The sequence below is a fragment of the Typha latifolia genome, chromosome 1 (assembly GCF_019914945.1).
Source record: "Typha latifolia isolate L0001 chromosome 1, TyphaL0001v2, whole genome shotgun sequence".
Classification (NCBI taxonomy): domain Eukaryota; kingdom Viridiplantae; phylum Streptophyta; class Magnoliopsida; order Poales; family Typhaceae; genus Typha; species Typha latifolia.
In genome coordinates this window covers 2,481,951-2,497,866 of record NC_133086.1, presented here as the reverse complement: position 1 = coordinate 2,497,866, position 15,916 = coordinate 2,481,951, and the positions used below count along the sequence as shown (strand labels likewise).

At 39.8% G+C, this 15,916-nt stretch overlaps 3 protein-coding genes across 12 annotated transcripts; 1 reads left to right on the top strand and 2 right to left on the bottom strand.

The window, feature by feature from the left end:
- Positions 1–732: 732 nt before the first annotated feature.
- On the bottom strand, positions 733–6,368 carry LOC140785548 (WRKY transcription factor SUSIBA2-like). Of its 9 annotated transcripts, none has more exons than XM_073133437.1 (7): positions 5,966–6,368; positions 3,935–4,129; positions 2,960–3,097; positions 2,528–2,873; positions 2,272–2,443; positions 2,034–2,192; positions 733–1,455 (listed from the first exon to the last, which is right to left on the bottom strand). In XM_073133437.1, the coding sequence occupies exons 1-7, from the start codon at positions 6,233–6,235 to the stop codon at positions 888–890; spliced, it is 1,848 nt and encodes a 615-aa protein (XP_072989538.1). In that variant the 5' UTR covers positions 6,236–6,368; the 3' UTR covers positions 733–887. The 9 variants fall into 9 exon arrangements, with proteins under 9 accessions (XP_072989538.1, XP_072989547.1, XP_072989553.1 ...); XM_073133446.1 differs by having other exon boundaries at positions 2,990–3,097; XM_073133452.1 differs by having other exon boundaries at positions 3,980–4,129; positions 5,966–6,367.
- A 1,540-nt stretch (positions 6,369–7,908) lies between these two features.
- On the bottom strand, positions 7,909–15,048 carry LOC140794534 (uncharacterized). Of its 2 annotated transcripts, XM_073146635.1 has the most exons (3): positions 12,466–15,048; positions 8,635–11,224; positions 7,909–8,552 (listed from the first exon to the last, which is right to left on the bottom strand). In XM_073146635.1, exon 1 carries the CDS (start codon positions 14,826–14,828, stop codon positions 12,681–12,683), a length of 2,148 nt encoding a protein of 715 aa, XP_073002736.1. In that variant the 5' UTR covers positions 14,829–15,048; the 3' UTR covers positions 7,909–8,552; positions 8,635–11,224; positions 12,466–12,680. The 2 variants fall into 2 exon arrangements, with proteins under 2 accessions (XP_073002736.1, XP_073002735.1); XM_073146634.1 differs by having other exon boundaries at positions 7,909–11,224.
- On the top strand, positions 8,938–11,275 carry LOC140796810 (BTB/POZ domain-containing protein At5g48130). Its single transcript, XM_073149945.1, has 4 exons — positions 8,938–9,032; positions 9,156–9,240; positions 9,307–10,464; positions 10,607–11,275. Exons 1-4 carry the CDS (start codon positions 8,938–8,940, stop codon positions 11,273–11,275), a joined length of 2,007 nt encoding a protein of 668 aa, XP_073006046.1.
- Positions 15,049–15,916: the final 868 nt, after the last annotated feature.

The following is a 15,916-nucleotide window of genomic DNA, read 5'->3' as shown; positions in this document are numbered from 1 at the left end:
GTGTATTAAGATACTTTCAAGAGCTAGACCTAGGCATTTAAAAGTGTAGCATTATCTTAAGGAATATCCTTCACTATTTAAGTGTGGTTTAAATCAGTAGAGAAGAGAAGGGAGGAGAAGAAAAAAGAAACAGTCTTACCTTAGGGAACAGAAAAATATAATAGGTGAGATGGAATCAAACCCTGGGCCTCAAGATGATTGATGCTCACTACCTTTTATATAGGAACTCAAATATGTAATACTTGGTAGATAGAGGAACAAATCGTAAAGATTTCAGTATCGATCCTATTAAAAGAAAACTTTTCACATAAAGTTTGATTTGGATTTAGCAGATATACCTAAAAAGATAGCATTCATGCATCTCTGTTTTAGGCCCACTTGAACCATAACTACCTTCCAATGTTACCTTCACAATAAAATTACAATGATGATTTAATCAAAAGAAAGAAAAAAAAATGATGATAGCTTTGACTAAACTTATTTGGATTTGGATTTGGAATTACATACTAATACATGTATATACTTGTAACATGGATGTACTCGACTCGAAAACGTTCATGCACACAAGCTACCTTCCTGATCGGTTGCAGTCTTGCAGAGCACCAATTTAACCTATTGATGGAAGCATGGAGCTTTACATTGTAGAATTGTAAGTATGTGAACGTAGCGAGTTACAAAATCAACAACAGGAGGAGTTCCAGAGTGTTAAAAAGAAAATCCAAATCAGAACTATTTGCAGGACAGTGCAACTTATCTCCTCATAAGCATTGCATTACATAATTGAACAAGATTATACAAGTTACCAGGAATAATATTCACTGTCTTATTATGACCTGAAAATTGAGAAATATCTGAAGTTGGAATTGTACAATAACCAGCTGACAATCTTATGGACCCAAGATTAAATTCCCAGCGTTTGTATAATACAAGTGAGATGAGTAATTCATAGGTGTTGTTTTGAATGTAAAGCCCTCATTTTTGTCTTCTCTAGATCCATATATTTTGTTGCTTGAACTTCCGTATAGTGTTACAGGGGTTGCTTGAATAACTGCATTATCGGAACCAGAACTACCAGGTTGCTTTTGATGTTGATGAATTTGGTCTGCTCCTGAGGACTGCATCTCATCTGCAGTGCTGCCGTGATTTGGGCTGATCCCGACACCGAGGTCAAGGCTGATTGTGTCGCTCTCATCTGGTTGACTGTATTGGTGGGAGATGGCCCTTGCGTCGCATGCCCTCAACATATCACTTAGAGCTGTTGGAATATGGTTGTCGATTGGATTCATATTATTTGGTACTGCTGGTGCAGACATCTCATAGCCAGAAGTCCTTGCAGCAGGTACATCATGATTGTGCTTGCCCTCGTACGTGGTTATTACTGCTTTCGGATCGTGTGATGCCCTCTCAACATGTTTCCTGACAGGACATCCTATATATGTGCATTTGTAATAACTCCTGTAATTCAAAAAAAAAATTACTTGGTTAGATATATGAGTATATTGTTATCTTCCGAGGGCCACTGCAGTTGTAGTTTAATACAGTTCTTTCTCTCCTCCCTACTGTTCTCTTATCCCTCATCCCATAACAAGGGTGTTTAATATAATGGCAGTATTTACTAAGAAATTTATTTGTTCACATATACATAAAATTCCAAAGATTTTGATTGCTTGTATGTTATCTAGAATAACATGGTGGCACATATATAAATTCAGACTTTTGTATATAGATGTGATAAGGACAATGCATTGTATTCATGGGAGTTATGCATCTGCTGAAGTTCGACCAAAATGCTGTTAAAGCTTACCCTTCAACACTGACAGTATAAACATTGTTGGTGTAACATTTAAAATGATTACAAGCATATCTCAGGATAAATCCAGATAAACGGGAGTCTGGATGCACAAGACCACTTCAAACCATGGGAGTCTCTAAGTTACATTTCAATGTGCAGGAAATCAGTGCACTTGATTAACATTACTGATAATAAGATATACAAAAGGAAGCATATTATATGCTGGAATATCAAAGTTTACCTTGGATTAGGATTTCCTTTCACAACTTTCTGACCATATTTGCGCCAGCGGTACCCATCGTCCAAGATGTCAACTTCACTAATAGTTTGAACAACCACACGTGGTTCACGGTTCGCTTTACCAATCGTACTAGAATCAATGCCAGTGACATCCAATTTCCTGCTTAAAGTCAGAAAAAAGAAAATATTAGAGCATTTTCTAAATTTCCACACATTGAACTCCATTGTTATGAAGCCACCTCCGCTTTGACTCTGGATCATGATCAAAAGCAGCAACCTCATCACCAGTGTTGGCTCGCCCACCTCCTCTAACATCAACATCATCATCACTGGCTGATCCAGGAGATAGCTCACTCATACAAATTGGATTGACTTGATGAGAAACGTCATTCAGAGCATTTGATGACTTATCTGCAGATAAATAGCTAGTTGTATGATGCACCAAAAGGAGACAATTTTGCATTGTCAGAAGAAATGCACAAGATATTTACTTACCTTCACCGCTTGCTAAGCCATCAGAGTTTTCCTGTCCTGGACTGCAGAGAAGTGCTCCAACCGCTAATCGGCGGTTAGGCTGGGGTTTAGGATGATCATGCCGTCCTCTATAGATAATCTCAGTTATTTGTCCATCATGAGAACGTTCTAGTTGCTTTTTAACTAGGCAATTAGGATGTGTGCATTTGTAATAGCTTCGAGGATTTTCACTTCCTTTAACATGTTTCTGCCCATATTTACGCCAGTTATATCCATCTTCCGCAAACTTTTCAACAACAGCGATGGAACTAGATCCACTAGGATCAGATTGTAATGCCTGTGTGTTTTTCTCTGAATCATTTGATTGCTGTAATCCACAGAGAAGCTATTTCAGTCAGCATATTAACACTTAAGTTTTTCAACATGTTGACTTGATGCAATTTCTATAATTACCGAATTAGTCAATTCATGTGAAGTGAGAACCTTATTCTCAGCTATAACAAATTTGCTGGATGTCAATGTATGACTGTGGGCTTGACTTTGATTTAGTACAAAAGGTTCTTGGTGTTGTAGATTATGGTCAGCAGAACCCTAGAGACAAAAGAAAAAAAAAGAGTACTAGGGAGATAGTAACAAGTAACAACGAAGCCATATTCATTCAGAGCCAAAACAATAAATAGGCATAGAAAGACCAACAGTCCTAGAAAACTCATATTCAGAGGATAACCTGGGTCACAAATCAATAAGACCAATAATACATAATCAAGCGGTGATGCAGCACTGGACAACAGTATTATTTAAGAGATCAAAGCAACCTTCAAAAAGACTATTATAAGCTCTAGATGAATAAGATCCATCAAATAAACATATTTTCTGATTGGACCCTCAGATTTAGTAGAGTTCCAAAAAATTCTCATTTGCATTCCTACCAAACTTCTCTTCCTCCTAAAATAACACAGAACTGAGCCAAGAGAGTGGATCCAGTATAGAGGGAAGAAACCATGGAGCTAGAGAATGGAAAAGAAACAAGAGAAAGTACATATGCTGTGCAGCACCAATGGGCTCGAAAAGTTCTCTTCGCATAGCCCAGCAGTTATGTTATGAACTTATTTTTTAACAGTGAATCGATTTTCACCTATTTAGTCAGCACCAGGTGAAAGAGAAGGTATATATATAATAGTGAATCCATCAAAACAGGAAAGAAAACTAGGTCAAGTTAATTAAGCTGAACCAGTCTTCCAGCACAATTTTCTAAGTAAGCTCTAATTGTAGTTTAATTGTTTTATATGCTGGCAAACAACTAAATCAAGTCGCTAAAATTCTAAAGAAATGACATGCTTTCGAATTTGTAATAATTTTGTGAGATTTACAAGATAGTTATGTACTTCACAAATGTAACAACTATAAATTATAAAGAAGGAAAGTAACTGAAGTTTGTGATATGGGTACAGCTGACGGCAGAAATGATCCTACATGGGGCTTGAACTCGAAATCTCCAGAGCACTCATCATTATATCTACTGCTCAAAGAAGTCTCCCTTGATGAAGTTAATGTCTCTGAATGAACAGTTTTGTTCATCACATAAGACATTTTGAAGGTACCGGTGGTTGGTGAGGGCTCAGACTGCAAGAAGACAGCAAACAAATAACTTTTTTTTACTGCAGTGATTAGAAATCGGATGTTATATTCACTTCTAAGATGAAAGAAATGAAAGAATTTGCAATTCCACTTTAGCAGTCCATGATGACTCCATTTACTCTATATACCTGCAGAACAAACTAACTAAAATAGTATCACATATAGTCACAAAGTTTACATTAGATATATCCTTAAGCTATTACAAAGAAGATTTAAAAGAAAAATGATATGCACTAGGTCCAACCATCAAATCAATTACAAAAGTGATGCCAAAATACATCCTTCCAGAAGATATTTGACTGCAGGACCAACCAGACTAATCGTTGGTCACTTGGTCCATTAAAAAAGCTGTAGTTGTAAAAAATTTACGAATTTGTAGGGAAGGCAAGTGGAGATATTATTAACATCCCTCTAGTGTAAAGATGCTTTTCACAAAGAAGCAACGCAAACTTCCAAATACCAATGTAGAGACATCCATTCCCATGCACAATCATCTAAAACAGAATTTTAGGTAATAAAAAGAACCAGGAATACAGAATTCATGCACCTCCCCGCCTCCAGTACCTTGCGTACAGCATTTCTTAATTTACACCAAACTCAAATATCAGTGCTAGACAAAGTAACTGAAATGATACCTAATAAGAGTATGATATATTGATGTATAAGCCAGCTGAAGCAAAAAAGTTCGTTCAGTTAAAAGACCAAACCGAAACTGAAATATTTTCAGGCATTAGCTAACAAAACAACCATAAAAAAATAATACCATTTCATTAGTTTCCTTCATATTTGTGACCATCTCTTTCCAAATGGCTCTGGCTTCATGGAAGAGCCATTTATTGAGTTCAATAAGTGTATTCCAAAAGAAAATCAATTAACAATCTAGAGACCATCAACAGGAGGCTCACGACAAACTGATTTTATTGAGATCAATAAAGAGCCCCACAGGAGAAACACCCAGATGATCTTCTTTTTTTCTCTCCATCTCCCAAGTGGAAATAGTACAGAACAATTCTGCAAGTACATGATGTGAGGCTTATGACAAAATCAGAGCCCCTCTCCAAATGAGCTCAGAGAGCATAAAAGTACAAGAGCATCCATAAAAGAATGGGTTCCCCGAAGCATATTACACCAGAAGAGGTAAATAAAGTAGAGACTAACTCAAGAGATAGATGCGCAATCCAAGTGACTGGTAAAGCAGGTGTTTTCTTATAATTTGATGCCAAATATACCCGCATAAAGGTGTGGAAAACAGAATGACGTGAAGTGGGCATCGGAATCCCATTAACGGCCATAGATGATGGAGTCCACCAACTTCTCTCTTTTTTTTCCCCATATTTTTGCCTCCACATTACCTAAAAAGTTTGAACTCGAGACCGACACAATTTGGCATCATAGACAGATCATATACATTCATAAATTGACGGGAGCACTGCTGCACACTAAAGCAAAAGCGAAGTTTTTAAGTTTTAAAGAGAGAATTTGGGAACAAAATTTTCAAAATTCATTTTTTTTTTCTTTTGTTGCCACCTACAGAGCAACAAATTGGAGCCGATCCACTCACGAGTGAGAATCTACGTTAAGAAATGTCGAAATCGTGGTTAATTATAATTCTTTAAAGTGAGATTTTGGTGGCAATTATAAAATACTTAAAATTATTCTTTTCCACCCGCTCAAAAGAGAGCAAGAAAAAACAACAGGTTCTCAAATAAAATAAAATAAAATAAAGAAGAAAGAAACTCGATCGCGACGTCTCAAAACTAGAAATTATTGGCTAAATGGAGCGTATTGAGCACAAAATAGAAGATGGGACAGATATCGTACCTTGATGTTGGTGAGGAGGACGGGGGATTCGAGCAGCGCGGAGGGGCTAAACCCGGAGGGGATCGTGAGGCATGGCTCCCGCGAGATCGGGAGGCGAGCCGGCGACATCGACTTGTACCTCGCCCCAACGAGCGACGAAACCCTAGGATCCGCCTTCCCGCCACCATTCCCGGCGCCGAGACCCTCGAAACGGAGCTCCGACGATGGCGATCCTTCCTCCGACACTCCGCCGGCTACCTCTCCGTCATGCTCCTCGGAATACGATTCCATTCTTAAAATCAGAGAGATGGAGAGGAAGCGAAGAGTGGAGCAGGAGGGTGACGGGTTCGGTTTCGGTTTCGGGAGATAGTGGGAGGGGTATTTTGGGAAGTTTAGTTTGTCTGGGACTGAGGTGATCAGCTCGGGCATGTGACGAAGTTGACTTGCAGAGCGTTTTCGTGATGGGAGTGGTGGTTTCATTTGACGGTTTTGTCCCCCCCCCCCCAACCCCGGTTTGTAGTTTCCTGTTTGTTAGTGCGGCGGGTTGCCTTTTCGTGTTCAGACGAACACGAAACAGGTTTCCATGCAAATGACGATAATACCCGTATCTGAAACTCCTGTTATAATAATAACTTGGAAGAGATGAGGCCCATGTGCCCTACTTGAAACACTTTGTTGTTACATTAAACATAACTTAATCATTCTAATTATACCTAACGGCCTAGACTTTTAAGTCAAGCAGTGATTTAACTATTAACGTGCATTTTAACCGGAGGAGTCGTATATAGAATATCAAGCATACCTGTGCCTCGATAGAGTTGTTTCTTTTCTTTTCCAAATAGGATCTCAAGAAGGGCACTGAACATTGGTGGCTACTTGTCCACTAAATCAAAGATCTACCCGTAACTGATCTTTTTCTTGATAAAACCGGCATGCACAAAAAGAAAAAGAAAAAAATATTGTAGGTTTGTAAGAACCTCGAGACCTCCGATACTGAAAAACGATGGCCTGCATTGATCCTTCGGCACATTAAAACAGGCCAAGAGCTGCAAGAAGGCCTGAAGTCAACTTGGTTAATTCTGGCCGCCATCCGTGATATTCTCCTTCCGCTCCGCTGCGAGCTTCTTCGCCTCCTCCCAAACTTTAGGCTTGATCTTAGGAGCCAGCTAGCTCCAAGAGATGAATACAAGTTCTCCGGATCGCTTGCAGCTGACCGTCATCCTTCTTTCCCTTGGATCCTGCTAAATTTTGATTCTAGTTTGCTGAGGCGGGCCTCGGTGGACCTCTCAATGGAGGAGAGGTTGTCGTCGAGGGAGGAGGAGAGGGATTCGAAGGCTTTCCTGAGCTCCTCGTTCTTCGTGTGGGGGTGGGTGGGGGAGATACCTCCCTGTGGCGCCGCGATGTCCACCGTGGTAGCCATCTCGATTGGGATAAAGGAAAGGTACGTGCATGAGGGAACCCGGCCTAGAAGAAGAAGACTAAGTGGCCATAATCCAAACAAACTACGACGGAGAAGAATAACATAGTATTACATCTATTACGTGGTTGTTGCAAGAGGTCAACGGACACTTCATCGATAAGTCAAAAGTCGACTGCATTCGGGGAATTTGCATATAACCCCTAAACCAATCAGAATTCCTCTTTCGCATCCTTGCATCACGTGCAGTGCACGTGAGTAATGCCCAGCGCTTGCAATCATGGTCCCGGAATTAGAATGTCTAAAATTCCGGATCTGGACTTGGACCTCCCATCAGATCCGAAACAGCATCGGCTTGTGCGTCCGAAATATTATACCAATTATTAAACATCTGCACGCGATACGAGCATTGGAGATTGACTGAGATAGTGAGATCCCATTCTTTAATTGCCGAAGCACAAATCCACAGCCAATTCCTTGGAATATTTTGATAATTTTCGCCTGAGAATAATACAGAAGTGTGAAAGGGCTGACTGAGATGAGTACATAAGTTATGTGCATAGTATAAACTCATTATAATTTATTTGAAAAAAATAATTAATTTAATTATCCCAGACTATATTCAACGATGCTTACCACTCATAAATTTATTAAAGAAAAAGCAAGCATACGTTGAGATGAACCAAAACCAAAATACTTCGTGTGTCACTCGTCTCAGTCCTAAACCAGATAATGTACGCAGAAGAAAAGAGAAAGGAAATTAGAGTAAGCTGTTATTAGCTAAGCAAAGCCCATCAATTGACCGGTGATATGAGAAATTGCCGAGGCATCGGAGACCGCGGAGCTTCGGAGTACGCAATCGAGCGGCCCCCGGAACGCCCGAGATTTCCGAAGCCGTGCCGTCTCGGGCGTTAGGAGGGACGTCAAACAAAGACTACCTCTACCACCGGTATTCACGCTACGGTCACCGCGGTGGGAATAAGATACCACCAACAAAGCTATGCCATGGAGAAAGCCATACGTCTGCCACGAACATCGAAGCAAAGAAGCAAACGAATGGCGATAAGATCCAACAGAGGATTCGATTCCCCAAATACTTCCATGAGGGCCCCAATTCCAAGCCTTAAAACTGGGATTCAACCCCCATTCGTGCGGCCTCAGTCACTGTTCTACAAGCTCTCTGACCATAGACTTGGAAAAATAAAGGGATGCATCAAAGAGTGTGACCAAAAATAAGATCATAAGCAATAACAACTTCACAAATAGTCCATACCATTTTCTCCATTCTAGCTTGTTTCTCTTCATCTCTACTTAATCTTGAGGTCGGATAAGATTATATAATACCAAGATATGCATTACATAAAGATACCAACTCCACTACTTTCCCCAGGTCTTCCTCTCACTGTGTAGTTCCTTCTAAGAATTCTTGTTGCAGAGAGATTGTTGGGAGTCCTGGTTGGAGCCTTGAAATTTGCCTTTGAAAGCCACGGATGAGCACAAATTGTTGCTAAATTGACAAAAGCTTTCTCCTTGGAATTGATATAGGAGAATTTGCATATACTGATTTTGAGAAATAATGGAGTCTACAAGTACACGAGCAAGTCCTGTGATAAAGAGTCCATTCTCAAGTCCAAGCACAGGGTTCCTTCTGCGGAGAAGAATACTTGCATGGTAAACATCAACATCACTGCCTTATGACAAACTACTTCCATTATTAGCATTCTTCCAATAGATACATACACATATATGCATTCTTTGCAGTCTGACCTATTCTTGTAAGTGTCTTAATCTTAGGAGCCAAGAAACTGGCTTGCCGCCGTCTGTTTGCGTTCGGGTTGAGGGAAGAAGTTTCGAGCTGCATAAGGTTAGAATACAATCTGTCAGGTTTGAGATACTGGAACTGTGATCTCTAATTGTGTAGCTGATCTCTTTGGTCCTCATGCAGTCCCCTCTGGCTTCCAAGTGTGGTTACTTAAAGAAGGCTTTTCTCAAAACAGCAGATGTCGAATTGCCCCCAACATTTCCTGGTGGATCACAGGCATTTGAGATGGTTGCACTGTTCAGCTATGATTTCCCACTCTCTTTGGACCCTTTTACCGTCGTGGCCATCCGATGTGCAGCAGAATTTCTAGAGATGACGGAAGATTATGCGACTTCAAACCTAAGGCAGAGGTCAGACCTATATATTAACCAAGTTGTGTTACAGAGCTGGGATGATACACTGATAGTTCTACAGAAGTGCCAAATGTTGCTTCCTATATCTGAAGATCTGCTGCTAGTAAGCAGATGCGTCGAGTCTCTGGCCTTCATGGCCTGCATGGAGATTCTAGACCCTGAGCAAAGAAGAGACCGACCTGTCATCAGTCTGCAGGCTTTGGCTGGCCGCGCTTGGAACTCTGAAATAGTCAAGGAGATAGCTGGCCTAGACCTATGGATCAAAGATCTCATAGCCCTCCCCTTTGAATTTTTCAAGCGGATTATTGTGTCCTTGAGAAGACAAGGAATGAAGGAGAAGTATGTGAGCCCCATCATTATGTTCTATGCCAACAAATGGGTGCTTTCAAAGAAGACCCATAAGTTCTGGGAGAACGTAGCTGAGCAAAATGGCGCTGATGATGCCAATAGCAAGGTTTCTGCAATTTTACAAGGAATACTTGAGTTGCTTCCAGCAGGAGAAAAGGCTAGTCCAGTAGTTCCAGTGGCATTTTATTTTGCCTTGCTTTCAAGATCTCTGACACTACAACTCAGCGAAGAAAGTAGGGGGAAGTTGCATGATCAAGTAGCATCTCTCCTACACTTTGCGCGAGTAGAAGACTTCCTTTTCCCCCAAAGCGGAGTAAAATACATTACGTCTAACCCAGAGCTGGAAACAATGGAGAAAATCATTTCGATTCATCTGTCCAAGAGTGAGACAAGTTATATGGCAAGTACCCCTTTGCATAGCGGCTCAGCAGTTGCAGAACTATGGGATCGTTATCTCTCACAAATTGCAGTTGATCCAAATCTAGGACCTGGTAAATTCAAAGAACTAATAGAGATGATACCAGTGACCAGTCGACAGACACATGATCATCTATATGAAGCAATGAACACCTTTTTACTGGTAAAGATTCTCAGAACTTATTTATTTTCTTCATACCACCAGCAAGTTCCTTTGATATTTTGTTATTTCTTTATCATGGAAGGTCCAACTTTGAACCAGTGCAAGAAAAAGATCTTGCTATAACTCACGGGTAACTTTTCAGGAACACCCACATTTATCTAATGAAGAAAAGGCTTCAGTCTGTAAATACCTCAACTGTCAGAAGTTATCACAGGAGACGTGTATCCAAGCAGTTCAAAATGAGTTCATGCCGCTCCGGCTGATAGTTCAAGCACTCTTTGTTCAACAGTTGCACACTCATCAGGCCTTCAAAGACTGCTCGGAGTCTTTCCGTTATATTCACTGCGGGGAATTCTCAGGAACTATTCCAAGTTCAAGGTGCCAGTTTCTCAAAAGTGAGAATATAGGAGAAACCCCATATAAGCAAGCAACTGGAGTGGAAGAGAATATAAGTGCGCCGTTCAGCTCTGTGCTGCACAATGGCCTTGCCATCCAGAGTACAGGACTGTCTGAAGGCGAATATGAGTCTACAAGCTTTAGGATTCAGGCGCTTGAACAGGAAATTTTTTCATTGAAGCAAAGCCTTCAGAGAAAGAACAGTTCGAAGGAATCAGCTCAGAAAAATCCCAGAATACCGAGCTTTAGGCTGCTTAGATTGGAGAGAAGGGCCACCGTTAAGAAAAGAAATCCAGTTGGCCAGGCTAGAAGTTGCATTGGCTCTATGAGTTGGACTTCCCAAAGGAAGTATGCTAATAGGATACTGAAGGTTTTCAGGAGAATAGTCATGTTAGGAAAGGCAAATCTAAGATAAAAAAATAATAAAAGCTTCTTCTGCTCTCCCAAATGGTTCGCTTAGTTGTAGAAGCAAAACCTTGCATGATATGTATGACTGTTCGAAATGAACCAGTAAAATGCAGGGAAAGCTAATGCGATGAGGATCTCATGTTTCTAATTCTGTGGCAATAGTTTCAGTCAGAGATAATGTAGTCTATTAAACCCCTTTGGTTCTTTTATCTCATATATTCAATGCTGTACAAGAACTTTGCTAACCCCTTGGATTTTCAGCTAAATACTTCTGTGATCAAGATCTTGGTACTCATTACTCAGATAAGTACCATTGGTCACTCAGCTTACGAGCTGGCATGAGTATAAAAGAAAAGGAGAGCATCCCAGTGCATAACTTATCCACCAATGTAGCATTTGAGACAGGAAGATATACGCAAACTTACCCTCAACACTGAAGATGTTGTTTACATGCTTGAATTCATCCCTTGGATGGTAGTGGGGACAAATACGTCACACTAGATGACATCCTCTTAAAAACCTCACACAATCTCATTTATACCTCAATGTCTATCAATTATCCTCCAATAAGATGCTCATGCCTAGTTTATAGGTAATGCACATGCCTATGCAATAAAGTTGCCTGACAATGTTATGTGATAATGATCATGCTTTACAGATCTTTAGCCAAAATTTGTTATAGCAAGAAAATTGCTCAGAGCATTCAAAGATTAATATTCTACCTAATATTTTTCAATTTACTGCTTCCTGTGTTGGAATGTTAAGTTCCACAGATTAATATTCAATGTAGGGTTGTGATGTTACTAAATGAACTGATATCAGTATGGCAAATTACTTTTTTAAACAACTTATCAAACCATTATAACATTCAAGATATCTGAGAGAACCATGTGTATAAGAAAACAAGCATCCTTTTATACACAATAAAAAAATCATAATCTAATAAAACAACATGGGTCAATTATTGAGTGTATAACATGTTGGAAAGTTTGGATTATAACCTAAATTTCACTCTCTTAACTTTCAAGTACTTGCAATTTGCAGTATCTCAAAACAGGATTCATATGATGCAGCATCCATCATACTTAGAAAAAGACATGACAGAAGAAATAAGCAAAGAAAGATCAGTGCAAACTTAAATTCCTAATGAATGCTCAATACGTGTTATGTATCAAATTGAGAAGCATTAGTACATACCACATCATATAAGGGTGTGAATTGATACTAGATGGAAATCCCAGGAATGCAGCAATTCAGAAGATTAGCATCACACTGATTGATTTGCTCACATAACATGTCTTACTGCCATATCCACTTTTCCAGTATGTCATGCTTTATGCCTTTTCTCCTGAAGCTATGTGAATCACCATAAAATACAACAAAATCAAACAAATAGCTATCTCTAACTCTCTTTATGGCACTGATATAAAATGAAGTGGTTCCTTAATGAAGTTTTGCACCATTATCGCCCAAGTGCGGCCATTGGGTATTATTCCACCATTTACTGCTCTATGTAGGAGAACACTGGCATCATCAAGCATATTGGCCTTGCAATGCCAGCTAATGAGAATATTGTAAGTGATCACATCTGGAACTACCCCTTCATTATGTAGCTTTTCTAAAAGATTCAGAGCAGCGTGCATCCACCCCATCTTGCACAAGCCATTTATTAAGGTATTATAAGTGACTATATCAGGTGTAAATCCTCGATTGAGCATTTCTTTTAAGAGTTCGAGTGCTTCATGCACTCTTCGCTTTTTACATAGCCCATTAATTAAAAGATTATATGAAACATTACTAGGTCGAACACCCTTCTTCATCATCTCCTCAAACAGTCCCAAGCTTTTCTCGACCTCTCCATCTCTGCAAAGTGCTTTTATCAGTCCATTGTAGGTTATAACATCAAGTGAGCATCCATCAAGTATCATCTCATTAGTAAGTTTTAGAGCTTCTTGCCACTTTCCCTTCTGTAATAAGGCCTGGATTAGGGTATTATAAGTTACACTATTAGCAACGACGCCTTCCAATAATAAATTCTGATATAAATACTGTGCATCCTCCACTTGATCATCCTTGCACATCTGATAGATTATGGAATTATATGTACATGCATCAAGCTTGCAACCTTGCTTCTTCATCTCTTCAATAACTCCCATGGCGTCGTCGATTTTTTGGTCCTTGCACAGACCATGTATGAGGCAATTGTATCCCACAGAATTAAGACTCAAACCTTTTGAAGACATTTCCTCTAAAATTGCATTAGTGTCCTCCCACAAACCATTCTTGCAAAAACAATGGATTAAAGTAGTGTAAGTGATAACATTCGGCATGCAATCTTTTGTCCTCATCTCTTTGAGCAATTGCATAGCTGATCCCAACCTCCCTTCCTTACAGAGCCCACAGATTAGAATGTTGTATGTGTAAACATCAGGATAAAACCCACTTGATATCATATACTCGTAAAGATCTTTCGCTTCGTCAAATCTTCCTTCATTCAAATATCCATTCATAACCGTGTTAAATAAAACCACGTTCAAATTTGGTACTCTATTTAAAAGAGCTCTTGCTTCTTCCAGTTGCCCCTTCCTACACAAGCCTTGCAACAAAATTCCATAGGTTTGTGCATTCGGGCTACACCTTCGAAGTAGCATTCTGTCAACCAACCTTGCTGCCTCCCTCACATTGCCTATCCTGCAGAGCCCACTGACGACATCATTGAAGGTACTCACATCAGGTGGACAGCCCATAAGAAACATCTCCTCCAAAAGCTTCAACGCATCATGCACCCTACTCTCCTTGCAGAGAGCATGAACCAAAGTCTGATATACAACTGCGTCTGGCACACACCCATATCTCGCCATGCCTCTGAGCAGAGAGCACGCAGAATCTACCTCATTCACAGAGCACAGCGCCTTCATCACGATTGAGAACGTGAAAGTAGTCGGCGAGATCCCTCTTCGAAGCATCCGACGAAACAAAATCGCTGCGTCCCTGTAACAATTCGCACCGACCAATACATCCAATGCAACATTACATGACCGGAAGGTCGGTTGGCAGCCAAACAACTCAGACATTTCATCAAGCATCTGCGTTGCGGCACCCGGGATGCCAGCTTTCCCGTAACAACTAATGAGAAAAACAAACAAAGGCTCTTTCAAAACGATACCTTCCCCTTTGGATCTGTAAAGCACATCATATATAGTCTTGTACTCACCGGCATCGGCCAATTTCCTGACGAGAGCGAAGTAGACGTCGAAGGTGTTGGAATAGCCCTTTTGGGAGGAAACCCAATTAAAGATCTGCATTGAAATCGAGATATCAAGGGGCAGATCGAGAAGCTTGCAAAGTCTTCGCGGGGTGATGGAATTGAGGGATTTCCGGAGCTGTTCGAGATCGAAGGGTTTGAGAAGCTCCTCCCACTCGTTCTCGGAAGCCATCTTGGGGCCATGAGACCCGTCGTCGCTTGCAGAGGAGGAAGAACACAGGAGATTACGACGGTAGCGATTGAGAGGAGGTAGCTTCTTCGTGGTAAGAGGTGCAAAGTTCCATCTTTTTAGCATAGCTCCTCATAACCGACTTGGAAAAAGGTGAGGCTTCTATGGCGGCAGCAACAGACAACGGGGAGCAGCGGAAAAGGTAGCAGGAGAAGAATCGACGGCGACGGCGGAAATAGCTGGAGCGGGAGGTGGTGAGGGTACGAAGAGGAGGAATGAGGAGTTCTCCGGGAAAGAAACGGAGACAACAACATAGAAGAGGGCTCTATTTGCTTGATATCCCTTACTCACACAGGCCCAATTGGACATTTAGGTCCACTTTACTTGGGGCTCTATTTGCTTGATATCTATCCCTTATTGAGCTAAAGCTATAATATTGCCTTCCCAAACCTCAACTACCTGCTTTGTTTGGTTTGAGACTAAGCCCCAAACTCAATTAGTTAATTTTATTTTTTAATCTTAAATTTTTTTAAAAGTAAACTTAGTTTAAAATAAAATAAAAATTAATAAAATATTTAATTCCTGAACTAGTTCAGTTGGATCTGTGAACTCAAAGCAAATAAGACCTTTTTATATACAAATTTATCAAAACACCTTATTCTTTTCCTTTATCATCCAACCATATAATTATTTACTTCTTTTTTTTACATAATTGCTATTGAAAACTTTTAAAATATAACAATTATCTTTACATTTTCTTTTAAATATCACAATTGCTAGGAAAATCTTTTTATTCTTTTAGAATTACCATTGTGGTTAATTTTTAACAAGGTAATTGAAATTTTAAAAACAAATATATATATATATATATAATTGACTAAAATACCTTTTTTTTCTTGAAGTTTAGGGCATGGAATATCAATCGATGGTTTTTTTTTTCCTTGCGTAAAATAATTTTTTTTCCCTTACACTATTAAATTATTTATACAAAACTAAATGGTTAAAGAGTTGAGAGGGTTAAATGCCATCATTCTCACTGCCTTTAGAATCATTATTACAATGAGCATAGCTTTCTATATTACCTCTTTTTTGAAACACATCTCCTTTCTCCCTTTTTAAAAAATATATTTAAATATACGTCTGATTCAAATAGATAAGAGGCTACTTTAAACCACTCTCTCTCTCTCGTTAATATAAATCCCTTTTGTACCATG

Bases quoted from the DNA above. Each gene is read 5' to 3' on its own strand.
- LOC140785548 (XM_073133437.1), bottom strand. From the start codon at position 6,235: ATGGAATCGTATTCCGAGGAGCATGACGGAGAGGTAGCCGGCGGAGTG. The intron at 3,098-3,934 runs GTTACTTTCCTT...TTTTGTCTCTAG, and splicing joins TACCCATATCACAAACTTCA to GGTTCTGCTGACCATAATCT. The intron at 2,444-2,527 runs GTAAGTAAATAT...ATTTATCTGCAG, and splicing joins TGGCTTAGCAAGCGGTGAAG to ATAAGTCATCAAATGCTCTG.
- LOC140796810 (XM_073149945.1), top strand. From the start codon at position 8,938: ATGGAGTCTACAAGTACACGAGCAAGTCCTGTGATAAAGAGTCCATTC. The intron at 9,033-9,155 runs GTAAACATCAAC...TCTTAATCTTAG, and splicing joins CGGAGAAGAATACTTGCATG to GAGCCAAGAAACTGGCTTGC. The intron at 9,241-9,306 runs GTCAGGTTTGAG...GTCCTCATGCAG, and splicing joins ATAAGGTTAGAATACAATCT to TCCCCTCTGGCTTCCAAGTG.
- LOC140794534 (XM_073146634.1), bottom strand. From the start codon at position 14,828: ATGCTAAAAAGATGGAACTTTGCACCTCTTACCACGAAGAAGCTACCT.